At 49.0% G+C, this 19,615-nt stretch overlaps 2 protein-coding genes and 1 long non-coding RNA gene across 3 annotated transcripts; 2 read left to right on the top strand and 1 right to left on the bottom strand.

Annotated features, from left to right (window-relative positions):
• Positions 1 to 5,528: 5,528 nt before the first annotated feature.
• LOC127296815 (uncharacterized) lies at positions 5,529 to 10,075 on the top strand. The gene is made up of 4 exons (XM_051327042.2): positions 5,529 to 6,017; positions 8,736 to 8,819; positions 8,905 to 8,994; positions 9,603 to 10,075. The coding sequence occupies exons 1-4, from the start codon at positions 5,595 to 5,597 to the stop codon at positions 9,882 to 9,884; spliced, it is 879 nt and encodes a 292-aa protein (XP_051183002.1). The 5' UTR covers positions 5,529 to 5,594; the 3' UTR covers positions 9,885 to 10,075.
• A 1,958-nt stretch (positions 10,076 to 12,033) lies between these two features.
• Positions 12,034 to 14,186, bottom strand: LOC127296816 (protein IQ-DOMAIN 19). The gene is made up of 5 exons (XM_051327044.2): positions 13,993 to 14,186; positions 13,449 to 13,872; positions 13,117 to 13,353; positions 12,423 to 13,037; positions 12,034 to 12,347 (listed from the first exon to the last, which is right to left on the bottom strand). The coding sequence occupies exons 2-5, from the start codon at positions 13,848 to 13,850 to the stop codon at positions 12,327 to 12,329; spliced, it is 1,275 nt and encodes a 424-aa protein (XP_051183004.1). The 5' UTR covers positions 13,851 to 13,872; positions 13,993 to 14,186; the 3' UTR covers positions 12,034 to 12,326.
• Positions 14,187 to 18,239: 4,053 nt separating this feature from the next.
• On the top strand, positions 18,240 to 18,805 carry LOC127349180 (uncharacterized). The gene is made up of 3 exons (XR_011742222.1): positions 18,240 to 18,447; positions 18,519 to 18,608; positions 18,688 to 18,805. It is a non-coding gene; the product is annotated as an uncharacterized lncRNA (long non-coding RNA).
• The last annotated feature ends 810 nt before the right edge of the window (positions 18,806 to 19,615 follow it).

Below are 19,615 nucleotides of genomic sequence, written 5' to 3'. Positions count from 1 at the left end.
CGTCTCCGTGCATCAGCAATGGTCCGACCAAGATCATCAACGGGCTCATCACGTGCCTCTTCTTCACCTTCCCCTTCACCTTCCCCTTCACCTTCAGCATCCTCCATGAAAGTATCACCGAAATGAGCAAGATAGCTTTCATCGATGAAATCATCCCCTTCTTCATCTTCTTCCATTATAACCCCTCTTTCTCCTTGCTTGGTCCAACAATTATAGCTTGGCATGAAACCGTGCCGGCAGTGCATGTGAACATCTCTTGAGGAAGAGTAACCCTTCTGATTCTTACAGTTAACACATGGACAGATAACAAAACCCCCCTGCTTGTTCGCATTATCCACTACGAGGAAATCTTTCAAACCCGTAGTGAACTCGCCGGAGAGTCGGTTACCGTACATCCATTGCCGATTCATCTGCATTATTATAATATAAAATATATAATTAACCATCGTGCATTTGTTAAACTAACTAGCTACAAACAATATAAATTAAACAATGAACTACACACATGCATATTTTATCAATGACACATGAAAGGTTCAAGTTGCTAACCGCGATCGAGGAGGAAAAAATAAATAAGGAAGCTCAAGTGTGGCTCCAACACTTCATATCATGTTTGTTTCATGCTCTTGGGGCATTTTTATCAAACACCTTGTGTGCATAAGGAGGAACCAAAAGCAAACCTACACCCCCTTGTGAAGCTTGTGAAGAGAAGTGGCACCAAATGGCTAAGTGCTGTGAGCTGAGGCCCTTTTATAGGGATGGGCCTTTAGTCCCGGTTGGCCTGGCCAACCGCGACTAAAGGCCTTCGGGCCAGGCCTGAGAACCTTTAGTCGCGCACCAGCTGGCCAGCGAGCGCGCTGGGCCCAGCTCTTTAGTCGCGGTTCACCACCAGAACCGCGACTAAAGACCCCATTAGTCGCGGTTCCTATATTTTGGCGACTAATGGGGCTGGACGGAAGGCCATTTTTCTACCAGTGGAGCATCCACAACGGCCTTCGTGCGACTGCACTAACTCGCTCTTACCTTTCCCTCTTCTTTTTTTGCTTTCTATGACAATTACTTTCATTGCGCAACTAACGGAAATGGGTGAGAGCCCGGTTGAGCAAAAAAATACTACGTTTAGGAACTGCGTGGTGCGTCCAAATCGAGTATAAGAGATGCTGCTGAAACGGGTGACATCAAGGTTACTCCGTGTGCCTGCTAAAAAATCTACTCCCTTCATCATATAAAGAATGTCTTGGATTTATATAAATTTTGATGTATCTGCTTTATGGAACGGAGCACAACGTTGCAGGTGGTACTTTGTTTTTCTTTACAAAGTGGTACTATTTGGTTGCAGCAGCGTATTCAGTCGGAGGTAATCTCCCTGACATCAAGAAGAAAGATATCGTTGTGTGAGAAAAAACTTGACAAAAGAAGAGAGACGAAATGACCGGTAACCCAGGGCCTTACGCATCTTTTGGGCCACAACCGGACCCCCTTTCCAGCCCAAACGATGTAGGTCCTCCAGTGCATCCGCCTCCCGGCAAACCCTATATGCCGACTAGGTCGGCGGTTACCGCGCGTCGCACACCCTCGTGCGCGGTATGGTCCGGTCTGGTAAGCCGAGTTCGCGGTTTTTTCTTCTTTTTTCTGTTTTTGTTTCTTTTTTCTTTTCTTTTCCATTCTATTTTATTTCTTAATTTTTTCTTGAAAATATGCATTTTAAAAAATTAAAAAATATAAATATAAAATTTTTAAATTTTAAAAAGTTCAATCTAAAAACTGTTTAAATTCGAAAAATATTCAAATTTAGGAAAAAACGATTTTTCCAAATAGAAAGTTCAATCTCAAAAAATGTTCAAACACAAAAAATGTTCAAGTTTAAAAAGATGTTCAAAATTTTAAAATTATTCAATTTTGAAAATTTTCATTTTTAAAAATGTATTTTTCTATAATTTGGTTCGTATTTAGATATTTAAATATGTTCAAACTTTACAAAACTTGAAGAAAAAGAAAAGCTAAAGAAATAATACATCAGAAAAAAAAGAAGGAATACCTGGTGTGGGCTCGGCCCAACAGTGCTACTGCGGCGGCGCAGGGTGTGCGGCACCTCCTCTGCACCGACCAGGAAGGGGTATAGGCGCGGCGAAACCTATACACCGACCAGGTCGGTGGCTACCGACCACCGACCACCCCCTGGTCGGGTATGGGCCAGGCCCATTTGTGTATGTTTATCCTTTTTCTTTTTCTTTTCTTGTTTTTTTTCTGTTTTCTGTTTTCTTTTTTTTTTCTTTTTTCGGTTTTGTTTATATTTTTTCAGATTCAAAAATTTTAATTTTTAAAAATTATTTAAATTGAGAAAATGTTTAAATTCAAAAATGTTCAAATTTGAAAACTGTTCAAATCTGAAAACCGTTCAAATTTGAAAACCGTTCAAATATGAAATTTGTTCAAATTCGAAAAATTTCTAATATGAAAATCGTTCAGATTCGAAAATTGTTCAAATATAAAATTTGTTCAAATTCAGAAATGTTCAAATTCGGAAATTGTTCATAGAAAAAAATACATTTTTTGTTCAAATTTAAAAATATTCAAATCTGAAAAATGTTCAGATTTTTTATAAAGTGATTTCTTTTGAATTTGAAAAGTTTTTTAGTTTTGATAAATGTTCAGATTTTAAACGAAAATATAAACAGAAAAGAAAAGTATATTATTTTTAAAAAAGAAAAGGAAAAGTATATTTTTAAAAAAGAAAAGAAACAACAGAAAAAAAGAAACAAAAAAGAAAAAAACGCATTACCTGATGTTGGGCGACGGCCCAGCTAACTACCCAGGACGCGCGGGGGTGTGCGGCATCCTCCAAGCGCCGACCAGGTCGGTGTCCAGGAGCTCCCTATAGGCGCTCCCCCTCCTTCCTCCAGTGCGGGAGCTCTATTGTGTTAAAATAGTGCAAACATAAAATAGTTAATAAATTGAAAATAAATGTTTGCTTATAACAATTTGTGTTCATGCATTCCAAAACTAATGTTCATAAAGTACAAAAAAGTTTTTTGTACATACCAGAATAAGTCATATTCATATAATAAAAGGAGAAGAAGTAGTTGTTCGTCTCAGAAAAAAAAAGTGTTCGTGTATCCTTAAAAAATATTCATTCACCATAGAAAAACATTTCTTTAATGAAGAATGAAAGAAAAATATGTGTATACTAAAATAAAAAATAAAGATTTGCATATAACTGAAATAATACACGTATTAAAACAACATACATAAGTTAGGAAAGTGGTGTTCATTCATATTAGATAGTGTATGCATTCATATAAGAAAAGAAAAGAGTAAAAAAATGTGTTCTTAGAGCATCTCCAGCCGCGTCCCCCAAAGCGTCCCCCAAACCGCGCCGGATTGAGCGTTTGGGGGACGTGTTTTGTTCGTGCCGCCTTTGGGGGACGTCGCTCCCCAGCCGCGTCCCCCAAACGCCTCCCTCAAACATTTAAAATACTTTTTTTTTTGTCTTTTTTATTTCAATTTCCACAAACTAATACATAATTTGGAACGTGGTTTACACGAAAACATAATTGGGAACGTGGTTTTCCATAAACTAATACATAGTTCCAGACATAGCGTCGAGTCTTGTTGAGAGATGGTGGCGGCTAGGGTTTGGGAGAGAGGCGCTAGGGTTTGTGTGTGAGAGGGACGATGAGAGGCGCCCCTTTTTATAGGCCGGAGGGAGGCGGAGGAGCGGTGGCGCTCATTAACGCCGGCACGCAGAGCTAGGCGCGACGGGACGCGTCGCTGCGCCCTCTGCGGAAGCGCACCGTCGCTGCGCGCCAATAACTTCCGTCGCGAGGTAGGCGACGGTTGGGTTTAAATTAATTGTGCCGTGACGGGTCGGCCCCGCCACTCCCCGCCTCGCTTTTCGTTGTGTCCGGCGTCCCCGGAGCGTCCCCTGTGGGACGGGGACGGGCTCGGGGCGCCGGACACCGTATAGGGGCGCGCCGGACAAAAAAGGGCTTTGGGGGACGCGGCTGGAACGCTTTTTTTGTCCGGCGCGCCCCAAATCCCTTTGGGGGACGCTTTGGGGGACGCGACTGGAGATGCTCTTACGTGCTAACAGAGAAAAATCTAGAAATGGAAAATAAAAATATAAGACAGAAAAAGGAAAAACTGCATAAAAATGAACGCGCTCTGTGGAAAAGGAAAGGACTATGCACATGAGGAAAAATAAACTTTTTTTTTTTTTTTTTTTTGAGAATTCCTCTGCATTCATATCACGGAAAGATACAAAGTTGTTGACCCTTACAAGCACAGAGAAACACAAATACAAAGGACCAAAAACACCTAGAACACCCTAAGACCACCATAGCCCATGAAGATCTCCGGAGCCCTGTGTCATCATCCCATAAACTTGAGAGAAGACCCTGCAGGAAAGAACTACAACCAAGCGCAAGCGGGCTCATCATCTTCGACCACGGTGCAATTGCCACCACGCTCGCTTCCTCCTTCCTTGACACCGGTGCGAGAAGGCATGGACACCAATCCAACACGCCCGCAGCAGCCGTCGCCATCTTTGGCTTTGAGTACTGCGAAAAGTGTCCCTTCCGAAGGAAGGGAACTCGAGTCAACCGATCGGTCCGGCCGCGGCCGGCCATCCGCCCGGGCAAACCAGAACTCCCTCCAAAGATCGGCGCCGAGGAGGAAGAAAAACAAGCGAAGCAAATCATACCGACAAGGAGGAAGAAGGGTCTTTCTCCCGACCATCCGGCCGATTTTGGCGTCGCCACGTCGGACCGCCTCCTCCCCTCGCCACCAAGGCCGGCCGAAGAAGGCGCAAGACGTGACAGCCGCAAGCCACCGGAAGAACACAAACCCTAAAAAGGAAGACGGTGGTGCCATCTCCTTCCTCTCCCTCGCCCCCACGGCCGTCGGAGAAGAAGGCAACAACATCGGCCTCCTCCGACACGGAAACGTACTCCGCAAACTCCACGGCATGGTCGAAATTCGGCCGTGCCGGGGAATCCACCCTCCCCGATCCGCGGTCTGAGAGGAAACCAGGCCAGCAGCTCGCCGGCGCCGCCACAAGTGGCCTTGCCGAGATGGGGATCGAGCTCCAGCATCCTTATTCCGACGCGACGTCGCCTCCACCATCTCGACGCCGTCCCAGAGCACCACGCGAAGACTAGGCTGGGCGCTTCCCGGCGCAGCAGAGGAGGAGCCCCCGCCGCCGCCACGCCACCGGGGCTTTGCCCGGCGGCGCCACCGGCGGCGGCGGCGGGAGGAGGGGGTGCGGTGGGTGTGGCGGCTAGGGTTGGCGGCTAGTACTGGTAGGAGTACTAACTGAGGAAAAATAAACTGAAGGGAAGAATACGGAAGCGATGCACGCTAGAAGATGATGGGCCGGTCCAGATTACCGAATATATGGTGCGCGTCGCTGCCCTAACAGGCGCTTAACGCGTCAAATAGGATTCGTTTGGGTTGTGAGTTGTTGGTGCCGTTGGATTTGGATGGACGGTGGATGCTGGGGGTTAAGTCGCATCGTGTTTGTCACTGGACTTGCCCTAAATCCACCTCGCACCCAGATCGGCGGAGGAAGCCGCCAGCCCAACGCAGCAGCAGCCATGTTGCGCCGCCTCCCCGAGCTTCTCCGCACCGCCTCCACCGCCGCCCTGCTCTCCCGCCGTCTCCCTCAACCGCACCGCCACCTGCTTCCAGCCCTACCCGCCCCAAGGCCCGCATCACACTTCTACGCCACCCAGTCAGCGCCGGCAGCGGCGGCGCGGCCACCGCGGGCGCCGCGGCCGCTGCGGACGGTGGGCAGCCTGCTGAGGCTCAACGACCTCCGCAATAACCCGGGGGCGACCCAGCAGAAGACGCGCAAGGGCCGCGGGATCGGCTCAGGGAAGGGCAAGACCGCCGGGCGTGGGCACAAGGGCCAGAAGGCGCGTGGTACCGCTCGGTTTGGCTTCGAGGGCGGCCAGACCCCGCTGCGCCGCCGCCTTCCCCGCCGTGGTTTCAAGAACCGCTTCTCACTCACGTTCCAGGTCCAACATTCTTCTTGCATTTCCCTTGCTCTGCGACCTTTGCTTTGATTAGATGATATATGAGACAACTTTCTTGCTCGTAACGTGCTTCATCTGTGTCCTGTGCACGGAGTTCACATTTTGACCTTACTACTTCTTATTCCGAGTGCTACCGTGTTAAGGATCTTGTTTGCATCCCTAGATGCTCCTCGATTAGGCCTAAAGAAAAGGAAAATTACAGTTGCCCTGGTAGCCCTGAGGCGAGCTCTAGAGCATTTTGTTTCTCAGTGTACATCAAGTACAACTACTCCCTCCATACAGGTTTATTAAGGTATCACACACTTCGAGAAAAACTTTGACCGTTAATTTGGTCAACAAAATATGAGGTACATGCCACAAAAATTATTGCATCGTAATCATATTCAAAACAAGTTACCAACGATATATCTTATAGTTTGTTGATCAAATTAATAGTCAAAGTTTTTTTTTTCTCGAAGTCTGTAATACTCTAATAAACCGGCGAGGCCATTCCAGGGCGCGAGCTCCTCCTGCTCGGTATGTGCGATGGTGATCTCCATCGCCTCCTCTGTGAGGTTTGGTGGCTAGACCTCTGGGTTGACGAGCGGCGCATCCATTGTTGTTGTCGCCTCCGCCCTCATTGTCATCGTCATCGCTTCCCTAGTCTTTGAAGGGGCTGCGGCTAAACTCGTGGGTGAAGTAGCCGACATCGTCGAGGTAACCCGTGCGCCGGCATGGGTTGAACTCCCAGGAGCCGAAGGTGTCCCCCAAAGGTGTCCCAGTTCGTAGAGTTCATCGCGCAGGCTAGATCATCCCGTAGATCCAGCGGGACATAGGATTGATAGAATACTCATGCTAACAAGTTGCAACTTCTTTTCCGGAAGCTCATTCCCAACCAACTTCGAGGTTTTGAGGTTAAGCGTGCTTGGTCTGGAGCGATCTGAGGATGGGTGACAAGACCGGGAAGTAGATTCTGGGTGCGTACGAGTGAGGAAAAAGTGCACAGGAAAGAAATGTTTTAGTCTGTGGGGCTAGTCTTGAGGTCCTAGAGAGCTGCCATGGGTAACAGGCTGAGCCCAGGGGGGTGGTAGGGGTGTTACACCTTCAGTGCCTGGGCACTGAAGACTAGCACCGCCCTCGCCCGTACTGGCGTGGAAGGCATGCCATTTACACGGCACAGAAAGCCGCAGCGACGCCGCCTGCTAGTACTGGCGTGGTCGCTGGCAGTCGGGCCTGAGGGAGAACGGTGCGGACGCGCGCGCTGACCGTAGCTTGTCTGCGGCGACGCATTGGCGACCCAAATTTGGGCCGCGAAAGTGTCTCTGCGGACTTTTTTTTTGTCTACGCTGACGCAAATTGTCACTTTTGGTCCGTTTGCATCGGGCTGCTGGAGATGCCCTAAGATGATGGATGGAGTTGTTCTAATATGTGGAAGACTTAAGGTGCTGTTGACTAATTGGACACTGCTGCTACTCATTTACAGGGATGTGCACTATAATTATACAGTTCAGTTTCAGTGTATCTCTCTCAGAAACCTGCAATCGTTTCTTGTTAGGATCTCAGTACTATCTCTCTCAATTCACAGGCACGGATTTCGTTTTGGTATCTCGATTACAAGGTTTTGGAGTAACTTGCGATACAAGATGAAGTACAGAAGAGAAAGGGAAAAGTAATTGGGTTGCCAGGCTCGTGGTCGTGCCGTGCCGTGCCATGATACCAGCCAAGATAGTTACGTCTCCTTCCGCCCTGCCTTAAGTAGTCAAGAGCGAGTGGAAGCAGAGCTGGTTGAGCCACTCGTCGGCGTACTTGCTGTTCGGCCATCGCTGTCGTTTGGGCCTTGGCGTGGGCTACGATGAGGCTTTGTGAGGAGGGCTGCTAACACCCCCTCCCTCTTCAGCAACATCTTGTCCCCAAGCCGGCTCTTTCGGAAACCTGGTTCGAAGGTTTTCAAGATCTTCCCAAACTGGTTCTGATCCTTTTTACCCCGACCATTGAGTTAGCACCTGCCGACGCAAACCGTCACTTTTGGTCTGTTTGCATCTGGAGATGCCCTGAGATGATGAATGGGGTTGTTCTAATATATGGGGGACTTAAGGCGCTGTTGACTAATTGGACACTGCTGCTACTCATTTACGGGGATGTGCACTATAATATGGAACGGAGGGAGTAGATTAGATTGCGAAGAGCACCGTGAGAATGTCTTTTCATAGGACAAGCAAAGAAATGAGCTTTTTTGCCCCTTCACTCAGTTCTGAATGACTCCTTTAGCACTCTCATTTTTATATAAAAAAATAGAAACTGTTTACCACCTTCACTCAGTTCTGAATGACTCCTTTAGCACTCTCATTGCGAAGTGCAAGAATGTTCTTTACTTGTTAGCAATTTTGGTTTTCTTATATCATGTGGTGCTTGCTTAACTCAGGAGCAACTCTTTGCGCAATATTCCTATTTTCTTGAATTGTTTTCCCACAAAGTTCTTCGCATGTCTCTGCTAATTCATCCAGTGATTGTTTTCAGCAAATTATGATTGTTATTTGGTCCATGCTAATTTATCTTCTACAAAATAAAGGTGGTATTTGTTATTCATTTGGGCAACTGGTTTTTTGTTCTAGAACTTGTAGGACAACTTGACCATTACTTTGTTTACGCTTCAACTTCAGATTTTGATTTCCTAATGGTACAAACAAGTATGTGATGTTATTTATCTTTCCCTGTGGTCAGCCTTGTGGACTGGGAAAAATTGCGAAGCTCATCAATGCTGGAAAAATTGACTCCTCTGAATTGATCACAATGAAGACACTGAAGGTTTTTACAATCATTTTCTTCTACTAGTTATATTTCTGTTCTCTTCGTCTTGCATAACATCAACTTCTCTGTCACGCTTTACCAGGATACTTATGGCATTGGTAAGCAAATAAAGGATGGAATTCGGCTAATGGGCCGTGGTGCAGAAGAAATTAAATGGCCGATTCACCTCGAGGCAAGCAGAAGCTAGTTTCAATTAGTTTAACCTTATCAATAATCATAAGGATATATAGATTCTTGTTAATTTCAAGCCCTTCACTGTTGGGCATAACTGGATCTTACGGTTTCTGTTCTTTTTCATGTTGCATGCGATGTCATGACACAAATTGAAACATGTAAATGTATCTGTTCTGTAGTGTCATTTATCAACTAAACCTATATCACTCGAGTTTTTCTTGTTATTATTTTGCATGCCTGTCTATAGCTTGCAATTGCGTTGAATACAGATAGTGTCTACTTTGTATAGGTAATTGAATTTTTATTATAGCAAGTATTTCCTTCCTTTTGTATCATTATCGGTTCATGTAAAATGTGCCAATGACTGAAAAACCAACATGAATTTCTCGCAAATGTATTCCAAGTGAAAGTATGTTGCCTTGATTGATATACTAATTTCAAGTTAAATGAATGGTACAAATTAGGTCAGTTTTGAATATTGCAGCTGTGTGTTAGATTTGATACTTTATATTATCCACATTGCTGCCCTTCAAATGCTATTGTTTACACAATGTTGTCTGAATTCACTAAACCTTTTCTAAAGAGTGCACAAATGTAAATTTGCAGGTCTCAAGGGCAACCGCAAGGGCGAAAGCTGCAGTTGAAGCAGCTGGTGGAACCGTAAGATTGGTCTACTATAACAAGCTTGGGTTCAGGGCACTTCTGAAACCAGAGTGGTTCGCAAAGAAGGGCCGCCTTATACCAAAAGCGGCGAGGCCTCCACCCAAGCAACGGGATAAGGTGGATAGCATTGGCCGACTACCTGCCCCGACAAAGCCACTTCCCTTCACAACGGATGAGTTAGAGTTTAGGGCAAAGCGTGAAGCTGCTAAAGTGATTGCTGTGTAGAAGGGCTATTCCTTATGGGACGAACAAGGATGCCAAAGTGGTGCACGAACTTGCGGTAATAACCAGCAAGTCCAAGGAATTTGCGTAATTCTTTCACATTAGGAGGGGTCTTCCATCTCTGCACATCAGATATTTTGCTGGGGTCAGTTCGCACCCCTTCCGCGCTAATAATATGTCCCAGGTACGACACTTGTTGCTGAGCAAATTCACACTTGGACTCCTTCCCAAGCCAGTGGTCCTTGCAGAGAAGAGCCAGCACCTCGCTCAAGTCTTGCAAGTGTTGCTTGCGGAGAAGAGCTAGCACCTCGCTCAACTCTTGCAAGTGTTGCTCAAAAGGCGGGTTGTAGATTATAGGATATCACCGAAGAATACCAACACGCAGCGAGCGAGACATGATTTCAGTGTTGCATTCGTTGCCCCTTGAAATGTTGCTGGAGCTCCACTCAAGCCAAATGTCATGACCTTGTATTCGTAGTGACCACTGTGAGTTTGAAACCCTGTTTGTACTCCTCTCCCGGAGCTAAGCGAATCTGGTGATATCCTGCGCGTAAGTCTAGCTTGGAGAACCAAATGGTACCCACCAACTCATCGAGCAGTGCAGTTCGTCGATTACTGGAACTGGATACTTGGGAATCTGAGTCATGGCGTTGAGCTGTCGGAAATTAATGCAAAGGCGCCACATGCCATCCTTTTTGCGCACCAAGATTGCTGGGGAAGAGAAAGGACTAGAATTAAGTTGAATGACTCCACTGTCAAGCATTTCTTGCACTTGCCTATCGATCTTGTCTCTGAGCTCAGGCTAGGGCTCCTTTGATTCACTAGCCTCCTTTGGAATTGTATAGGAATAGATCTATAGAAAAATTTCTTACACAAGTTGTTTGATTTATATGAATATGTCTTATAGAAATTAATCCTATAGCTATCTTGCACGGCAAATCTTATAGAAAAAAAACATACTTTATGAAAAAATTCCTTTAATACAATTAAATAAACTTCATCTTCCTATAGGATTCAATTATGCATGAGATCCTAATCCTATACCTTTTATATTCCTATATTTTTCATATCCTATAAATTAAAGGAGCCCTCGATAGGGCCTGACATTGACTTGTAGAGTCCTATCCTGAAAGGTAGAGCTTCCAACTTCACTTGTGTTGTCGCCTCCACTTGCATATATTCCTGCTGCGAAATCTGGAACATGACCTTCGTGATATTATTCGTCTATAATTTCACCATGAACCAAAATATCATCTGGTATAGAGCTTCGCGGTTGGAATAATAAAAGCACGGGTGCACACGGCCAAATATACTAGCTGATCCAGCAAATCTCCAGTCATAAGGTGCATTTTTACATTTGCTGGGGGAGCCTTCCAAAACTCACCACTCTGGCCAGATGAAGAAAGACCGACCCCAAGAAGGTTACCATCTTTGCAGAAGAGGAACCCTAGGACAACCACCATTATTAGATAGAACGACATGCCCTCACGCTGTCGCCTGCCGGTCGACCTCATCGGGGGAGGAGGAGGCTGCCATCGACCACAAACCCGACGACAAATAGTCCATCACCACCCCCAACCCCGAAGTAGGCCACCACCGTGAGCCGCCGGGAGGGAGAGGCGCAGAGGACCCACCGACCACCACCAGGCACGACCACACCACTGTAGACGCTGAATCCACGCAGTCAGGGTCACCCCCTCCGCCAGCCACACCACCAAGCATCTCCCGGTCGCCACAACCCACACCGGGGCAGTCAAGCGTGATGCACCGCCGATCCACCGTTCGAGGCCGCCACCCCGGATCCCGTCGAGGAACCTGCCACACCGATCCTCTGGCCAGCCCCGCAACCAGCCGGTGATCAACCTGCACGACGTGAGAGGGTTGCCTGCCACCACCCAGAGCATCACATGCATTTGCCCGCATGCGCGTGCTGTCGGCGGCATGGAGAGCGGAGGCTGGAGGAGGGGGGGGGGGGGGGAGGGACGGCGGTGATTAAGGTTTCCGACTGAGTCGCCCAAGTGGGAGGCGACGTGGGGGCTTGTTTCATTAGCTGTTATACCTCCTTCCGGTGGCATGAGTTAGATCTGACATAGATAACGTCACCAAATCGGCAATTAAATTAATTCTAAGTCGATTAAGAATCAGTGGCTCCTTACAAAAATAAGAGCTTTATACACTTTACAAACTTATAGATCATTCCTAACATACATTTATTGATATATTAATTAAATTAACACCTTGCAACTGTCATCACACACCCTCCACTATAAAATGTACACTTGACTCGCACGTATATATACAAAGTACAAACTCTCAATTCTCAACTAGGCTCTGTTCTTTCTCAACACACATTACTACCAGACTTTCAAACTGATAACTTTTCCAGGTTTTTTTTTTCTTGTTTTTCGCCGTGCACGCCGGGAGTAATTGGAACTGTGGGCATAATCAGTACAGTCCCCTGCGCACCTGAAAGAAAAACGCGATTTGTCACGACGACGTATGCAGTTGTTCTGTCAGTGGCTTGGGGCATAAATTTCTCACCTCGAATCCGACGAGCGAGCGGGTCCGGCTGTACACGGTGGACACGGTGGTCGCCGCGGTGAGCACGGAGCTGGTGGAGCCGCACTCGCTGTCCATGAGCGACGCGGTCGACGAGTCCAGCTTGACCGACGTCGACCACGGCCTGAAGAAGGACGGCCTTGGCGCGGAGCCGGCCTGCTGCTGCGACGACGAGCGCTGCATCCTGGCGCCCCTCGGCACGCTCCGGTGCTCCGCGCCCTTCCTCCTGCTCGGCTGCCGCTCCAGCGCGTCGGCGGCGGCGCGCTGCCTGGGCGCGCTCTGCGACCGCGCCTTGGCCCTGGACGACTCGGTGTTGCCCATGTAGCTCGGGAACGGCAGCTCCGACGCGTTCTGGGTCTGGGAGCGCGGGCTGCTCCCGAAGGAGAGGTGGTCCTCCACGTGCCAGCTGCTCGCCCTCGGGCTCATCTCGGTCATGGCCGACGGCGCCGGCGAGCACCGGCCGCCGTGCTGGTAGTGGTACTCGACGGTGGAGCAGTGCCTGTCGCCGCTCTTCACCCTGCCGCGCCGCGCAGCTGGCTGCTCGCCATTGTCCATCTCGACGATCTTGGCGCTATCGTCGCTCGACCTGTCCATCTCCTGCAATCCGAACCGAAATGCAACCATCGTTCTTCCGAGAGCTACCGCCGACTGCTGCAACTATAGGAGGTGAACTTACGTAGGAGGATCTGCGGTGCCTCGGGTGGCTCGGTGACGGCCGTGGCCTGGGCGGCGGTGTCTGGTGAGGTTGGTGTTCCTGGAGGAAGCGCATGCGCTGCGCGCGCAGCTGCGACTGCGCCGCCAGCAGAGCCTGCATGCACCGGAGCGTGGCCTTGGCCTGCTTCCTCACCAGCTGCCCTCGCACCAGCGCCTGCAGCTTCACTATGCCCCTCAGCGCGCACAGCGCCGTCCTTGCCTGCACGCACGCACGCACGCTTGTCAGTCAATCCGAATACGCTCTCAACTCTGAAAAATCAGTGAAGCGTTTCGGCCATGATTGTGGTATACTACCAGATAGCCCCTGTATGCCGCCTGAATCCTGACAGCCGCCGCCGCCTCGACGAGGAAGCCTGCCGGTGGCGATGGCGCCGCCTTGCGGGAGGACAGACGCACCACCGTGGCCGCCGCGTCTGCCGCTGCCGCGGTGGCCACCGCGACAGCCACTGCGCGCGTCTTCTGATCGAACCCCGCCTCGGACGCCGCTGACGACCGAGACGCGCCGACGCTGTCCGCGGCTTCACGCTGCTCGGGCGCCAGCACCACCGGCCGCCTGAAGCTCCACCGCTTCTCCTTCGGCGTCGCTCCCGGCAGCGCCGTGACCGGCATCGCCTCGGCGTGCGGCCTGTCCCTCTTCCCATCCTTCGCCCTGCCGCCGGCCAGGAAGCTCCTCAGCCACCTGCCCGCCTTCCCCATTGCCGCCAATCCCTACCCGATTCTCTGCGCAAGACGGAACGCAATGCACATACGTGCATGCCACATTGTAACACGAGATGCATTATACTAGTACAGCATAAAGAAAGTATGCAAGTTTCAAAGCATAATCCAAGGTTAGCACCTAACAGATTCCGGGGCCGGGACGCAGCGGCGGCGAACCACCGCGCGCGCCTAGCTACTCCAAGGTAGCGGTCAACAGCGGCGAGGTGAGCCTGAGCGCGAGTGGCCACGTGAAGCGGCTCGCCGAGAACATGGCGTGGATCATCTCCCTCTCCCTCGCTGTCAGGATCATTTTAATGTCGATCGGCAAGGGCCGCAGGTGGACGAGTTGTGTGCTTCTGGCAAGTGTACTAGTACTACGTGCCTACAGGGGCACACGGCCGGGTCCATGTCAATCATGGGTTGGTTGGTTGGGTCGATCGGTTAGCCTCGTGAGCAGCTGCCCTGCCATTTTGAGCTACTCTCTTTCTTCAGGTTCGTCTCTGGAATCTGAAGTTTAATACCCTTTCTTCTTATGATGGCGTCAACTTTTTTCTTAGATTTGACACGGTATGATTTTTTTCCATAGTTGGAGGAGAAAGAAATAAGAAAGGGAACATTTCCCCCATAAACTTAACTCCCTAAAAGCGGCTCCATGGCAATTCTGAAATCATCATCATCTTTTTCGTCCAACGACGACGAAGAGTCACCAAAGATTCTCTCCCGCAACCTCTTCATCTACACTGTAGAACGGACTAGGTTGAATTCGATTGCCAAAAAGGAAAACAAAATAAGAAAGGCAAAAAGAAACCCACCTAGCCAATTCGTCGAACACTTCGAGGAATGGGAAGGTCGCCCGTCGGTGTTGAGATGATGTCGAAGATGTGAGAAGGCTAGCGGGGGTTGCGAGACAGTCATAAATTGATGGAGGGACTTAGAGAACGAATCTTGCTGGTCACGGGTTGAATTTTTCGCCGACCAAATCGACGTGGCAGCGGTAGAGCTATGGCCCGATTTCACCGACTGCATCAACGAGCGTGTGGCGCCAGGGCTTTGAGACTATAGAAAAACGACGAAGGTGCTCGGAGAAGGAAGCTTGCCGATCGCTGGTTGAAGTTATGTGCTTTAGAATCGACATGACAGCTGCAGAGCTTGTAGCTTGATTCCATCGACGGCGGCAACCGGTGAGCGAGCCGGAGTGAGGCAAGAGGGAGAAGGAGGCTGCGGGGTCTTGGCAGAGCCTAATGGTGGTTGGTGAAGGCAACACCGACGACGTTGCGGTGCCTGGGGTCTGGGGAGGTGCTTGTTAGGGCTGGGTGGAGGACATGGTTTTTTTTTCTTGACGAGCGGTAGCCGAGTATATTTGAGAGTCGAAGAACGTGATGAGTAAACTTTTTTACTCGTGTAGATCCTTTTAGAAACGGCTAGGTCTAATTTAGCCTCTTAAAATAAAAAAAATTACGCATCCAAAACCATTTAGTGGATTGACTAGAGATGCTCTAAGGGCAGTCATGTCGACGTATGCCCTTATGCTTGTTTTTTGCGAGAAATCCACGGATCTATTAATAATCATCAATAATAGTACAAATAACCTAAAAAGTAAAGGAAATTACAAATTGGTACTCGGACCACCTAGCGACGACTACAAACACTAGCACGAGCCAAAGGCGCGTCGCTATGTTTGTTTGCTCGATAGAAAGCCTGCAAATGTTTGACGTTGCAACCTACGTAGAATTTTTCTTATATAATTTCTATGTTAATCTTATGAATCAAAAGAGCCTTTAGGGGATTGACTAGAGATGCTCTAAAGGGCACCCATGTCGTGTATGCCCTTATTCTAGTGTGCTGGACAGAAAGCCCGAAGTGTTTGACGTTGCAAAGACTGTCAAAGACCGAGAATCCACGAGCAGATGAAACAAAACCATGCGTGGATAAAATATAGCGGATGTCTGTTTATTTTGTATGGACTAGCACATGGATGACAAATTTGGATTTTGTGCGATTGGTGGTGGGCTTGAGGCCAAAAGAAAACTCACATCATGTGCTGGTGTCTGAATTATATATTTCACCATGGATCGATCCACTGAACCTGAAATCCTGAATGCAGTGCGCCGATACTTGCAGCGCATACATGGAGAGTAGGCACTGGACCTAATCATACGGGGCTAGCTGGTGGTACGTAGCTGCCTTTGGATTTTGGAACTAGAGAGTCATGGCGCGCGTGATCTGGATCGGGAGCAATGTCTTTCGAGCGTGACGGCGACAATGCAGCGCATCGGGGAGGACTGGTACTGCCCTATACTGTACTGCTTAGCTGGATGGCCGCAGCAGGCATGACAGGCACCGGAGGAGGGCTGGGTGGGGTTGGGCAGCTTGCTCCTTCATTCGTCTTCAATAACCGCACGGAGTTGGAGGTTTCTTCGGAAACTGCCGGCTGCTTCAGGGAGGGCTTCCGACGCGTTGGACTTGGAGGACTCCCGCCAACTCTGCAAATCGACAAAAATAACTTTCAGACGAAACAAATTTGAAAATTAAACTATCCGCAAAACAAATTCTCAAACTGACCCCTTTTTGCCGCGCCTGCCTAAAAAATGTTTGGCTTTAAGGGGAAGAAACCCAAAGCGCTGTGATTTTACTAGAAGTGATTGTGTGTACGACACCAAATTGCGAGTGCGGAGACTCGAACCTGGGCGGGCGGGGATGCATCAGCCCATCCCAACCACCGGGCTATGCCTCGGTTCACCAAATTGTATCACGCCATAGGGAAAGGCGCCGCATACGCTGCCACGCTGGCAGCAGGGGGCCCAGCTGCGCCGTTGCCGCGCCTTGCCGTGGGGCGTTGCACAGCAGGCTGCCGCGCCAACTCGTGGGGCGCCGCACACTGATGCATATGCAAAATCAGCTAGCTCGCCGATTGTGCGGTGCGGTACATGCATTGCTCACTACCAATCTCAGTGCCAGAAGAGAGAACACAGTACCTAACCTACCACAGCTTACTGTTTCTGTGGCATTTGTATACTTCACGCAAGTCTTTTGGTTTGTTTCTTGCTCCTGTGAAAAAAATGAAGAGAACGCTCATGATGTTGAAGGGATTCTAACTGTAGATCCTAGGTTCTAGGACTAGCTCGGTCAGTGGCCATGCATGCGCGCATGGGCTCACACAATCTCCGGCGATTTGCACAAAAATAACCCAAAACTTAAAGAAAAGCACAGACTGACCCTCCGGCGAAACTATTTCACTCATCTAACCCTTTTGTGTGGCGCCCCTCCCATCGGCGCCACACATACCAGTGTGGCGCCCCTCCTGCCGGCGCCACTCTCCCAGCCGACGTGGCGCCCTCGACGCTGAGCTGGTGCGCCGATCCGACGTGGCAGCATGTGTGGCGCCCCTCCCAACGGCGCCACACATGCCAACTTATATCAACTTTTCGGTCGAAAACATCCAGGGGCTCCGGACGTCTGGGACTTAGCCGTTTTGGCGAGCCTCTACTTGTGGCGCCGATGCCACGGGCGCCACACATGAGCATGTGTGGCGCCGATGCCACGGGCGCCACACATCCACTTAAGTGTCCCAGGGTACTCAACGAGAGGCCATGGCCTCATCACCATGAGAACCTTGATCGGGAGCCGACTTGGGCATACCTTTGGGACAATGTCTCGGAGATGACGAGCGATCCAAAGATCATGTACAGGCAGTACACTACGGAGTTGGACACTCTTACCGCTGAGCAGGTAACCGATCACTCTTTTGCAATCCTAGTTTTCATTGATTCTACTGGCATGTTGTAAATTCTGAAATATTTGTATGCTGCAGGTGGATTGGGAGCCATATGGTACCTACTACCGTATTGGCGCGGGGATACCTGACCTCAACCACAAGTGCAAGGAGGAGGCACGGTTCTGGCGTATGCGCTGCCCACTCATATGCATGTGGCTTGTTGAGTACCACCAGCCGCACAGAGTGATGAGACAGTTTGGGCTGTATCAGGAGTGCCCACCTCAGTGGCAAGACACGGACAAGGCGCTTCATAGGTAAACTTCTGGAATCATGCGATGGAAGATTCTTGATAGAAGAGGTATAATCTAACTTCTTGATTCTTGCAGGCTTGATAGGCAGCGGCAGAGGAAGATCACAAATTGGCCAGTCCATCATAGCGGCCACGTCGCAGCGTTCCAACACTGTTTGGAAGCGACACGGACTGCTGGCCCTGTGGAGATTGTGCCTCACGACTTGGCCGCTTTCAACAACTACCTCCAGTGGTTCCATGAAAACACGCGTATCGAGTTAGTGAAGCACGCGTATGCTGAGGACATCTTGGACGACCCCATCGAGTTCGATGAGGTTGCGCAAAGCCAGCACGACACCTTTGCTCGCAGAAGGAGATCGACTTCTATTGCTTCCGAGCTGAACTTCGTGGTAATGGATTCTCTCACTAACTAGTACATCATCTAGATTGCCATGTGCTCGCTTAAATTGTGTATGCTATGTTTATCACAGCGGTCGGAGATCCAAAAAACAGCTGACGAGTGCGAGATTATGTGGGACCAGAGCGGGAGAGATGAAAAGCCTGTCGGACCGTTGCGGAATTTCATTAAGGTATGATCACCAGCTTTGAATGTACGCTATTATGTTCTGGTGGCTTTGTAACCATGAGTTCCATGACGCAGAACACTGCACGAAAGATGCGGCGGTTAGCCAACTTGCTAGGTTGCCGCGAAGGCGAAATTCCTACATCCTCCTCTTCTGAAGAGCGGGAGGTATGGAATATTTTGTTGCTGTCAAACATGTTCTTACTAATTTCAACTTTCGTAATCTCATGTGTTCATGTTTGTGAAGATTCCAGACGACGAGGAAATTCTGAGTCAAAGCATACCTCCAAAGCATACCTCCAAGCAAGCCCCACGGTCTGCTTACCAGTTGAAGCCAAGGGGCAATGCTCCAAACCGGTACACTCCAATGTTGTACTCAAAACTGTTGGAGTTTGGTAGGATTTTTCAGGTTTTTAACACAAGTCAATATGTGGCGCCCTCCACAGTGGCGCCACACGGATGTCTACGGGTGCTTCTATTCTTGTAGACAGTGTTGGGCCTCTGATACGTTTCAAACGTATCTATAATTTCTTATGTTCCATGCTACTTTTATGATGATACTCACATGTTTTATGCACATTATATGTCATTATTATGCATTTTCCGGCACTAACCTATTGACGAGATGCCGAAGAGCCAGTTGCTGTTTTCTGCTGTTTTTGGTTTCAGAAATCCTAGTAAGGAAATATTCTCGGAATTGGACGAAATCAAAGCCCAGAGGCTTATTTTTCCACGAAGCTTCTAGAAGATCGAGGGAGATACGAAGTGGGGCCACGGGGCGCCGCCACACTAGGGCGGCGCGGCCTAGAGGGGGCCCGCGCGGCCCTCTAGGCCGCGCCGCCCTAGTGTGGCGGCGCCCCGTGGCCCCACTTCGTATCTCCCTCGGTGTTCTGGAAGCTTCGTGCAATTATAAGATGCTGGGCGTTGATTTCGTCCAATTCCGAGAATATTTCCTTATTAGGATTTCTGAAACCAAAAACAGCAGAAAACAGGAACTGGCACTTCGACATCTCGTCAATAGGTTAGTTCCGGAAAACGCATTAAAACGATATAAAGTGTGAAGAAAACATGTAGGTATTGTCATAAAACAAGCATGGAACATCAGAAATTATAGATACGTTGGAGACGTATCAGGCGCCCGCAGCATCGGCGCCACACATGCCAACCTATATCAA

Source organism: Lolium perenne, chromosome 4 (genome assembly GCF_019359855.2).
Source record: "Lolium perenne isolate Kyuss_39 chromosome 4, Kyuss_2.0, whole genome shotgun sequence".
In the NCBI taxonomy this organism is placed as follows: Eukaryota; Viridiplantae; Streptophyta; class Magnoliopsida; order Poales; family Poaceae; genus Lolium; species Lolium perenne.
This window is presented reverse-complemented; position numbering and strand designations above follow the sequence as displayed.

Coding starts and splice junctions, on each gene's coding strand:
- LOC127296815 (XM_051327042.2), top strand. CDS start 5,595: ATGTTGCGCCGCCTCCCCGAGCTTCTCCGCACCGCCTCCACCGCCGCC. Junction 8,820..8,904: donor TCACAATGAAGACACTGAAG/GTTTTTACAATC, acceptor ACGCTTTACCAG/GATACTTATGGCATTGGTAA. Junction 8,995..9,602: donor AATGGCCGATTCACCTCGAG/GCAAGCAGAAGC, acceptor GTAAATTTGCAG/GTCTCAAGGGCAACCGCAAG.
- LOC127296816 (XM_051327044.2), bottom strand. CDS start 13,850: ATGGGGAAGGCGGGCAGGTGGCTGAGGAGCTTCCTGGCCGGCGGCAGG. Junction 13,354..13,448: donor CGGCATACAGGGGCTATCTG/GTAGTATACCAC, acceptor GCGTGCGTGCAG/GCAAGGACGGCGCTGTGCGC. Junction 12,348..12,422: donor GCTCGCTCGTCGGATTCGAG/GTGAGAAATTTA, acceptor TTTTTCTTTCAG/GTGCGCAGGGGACTGTACTG.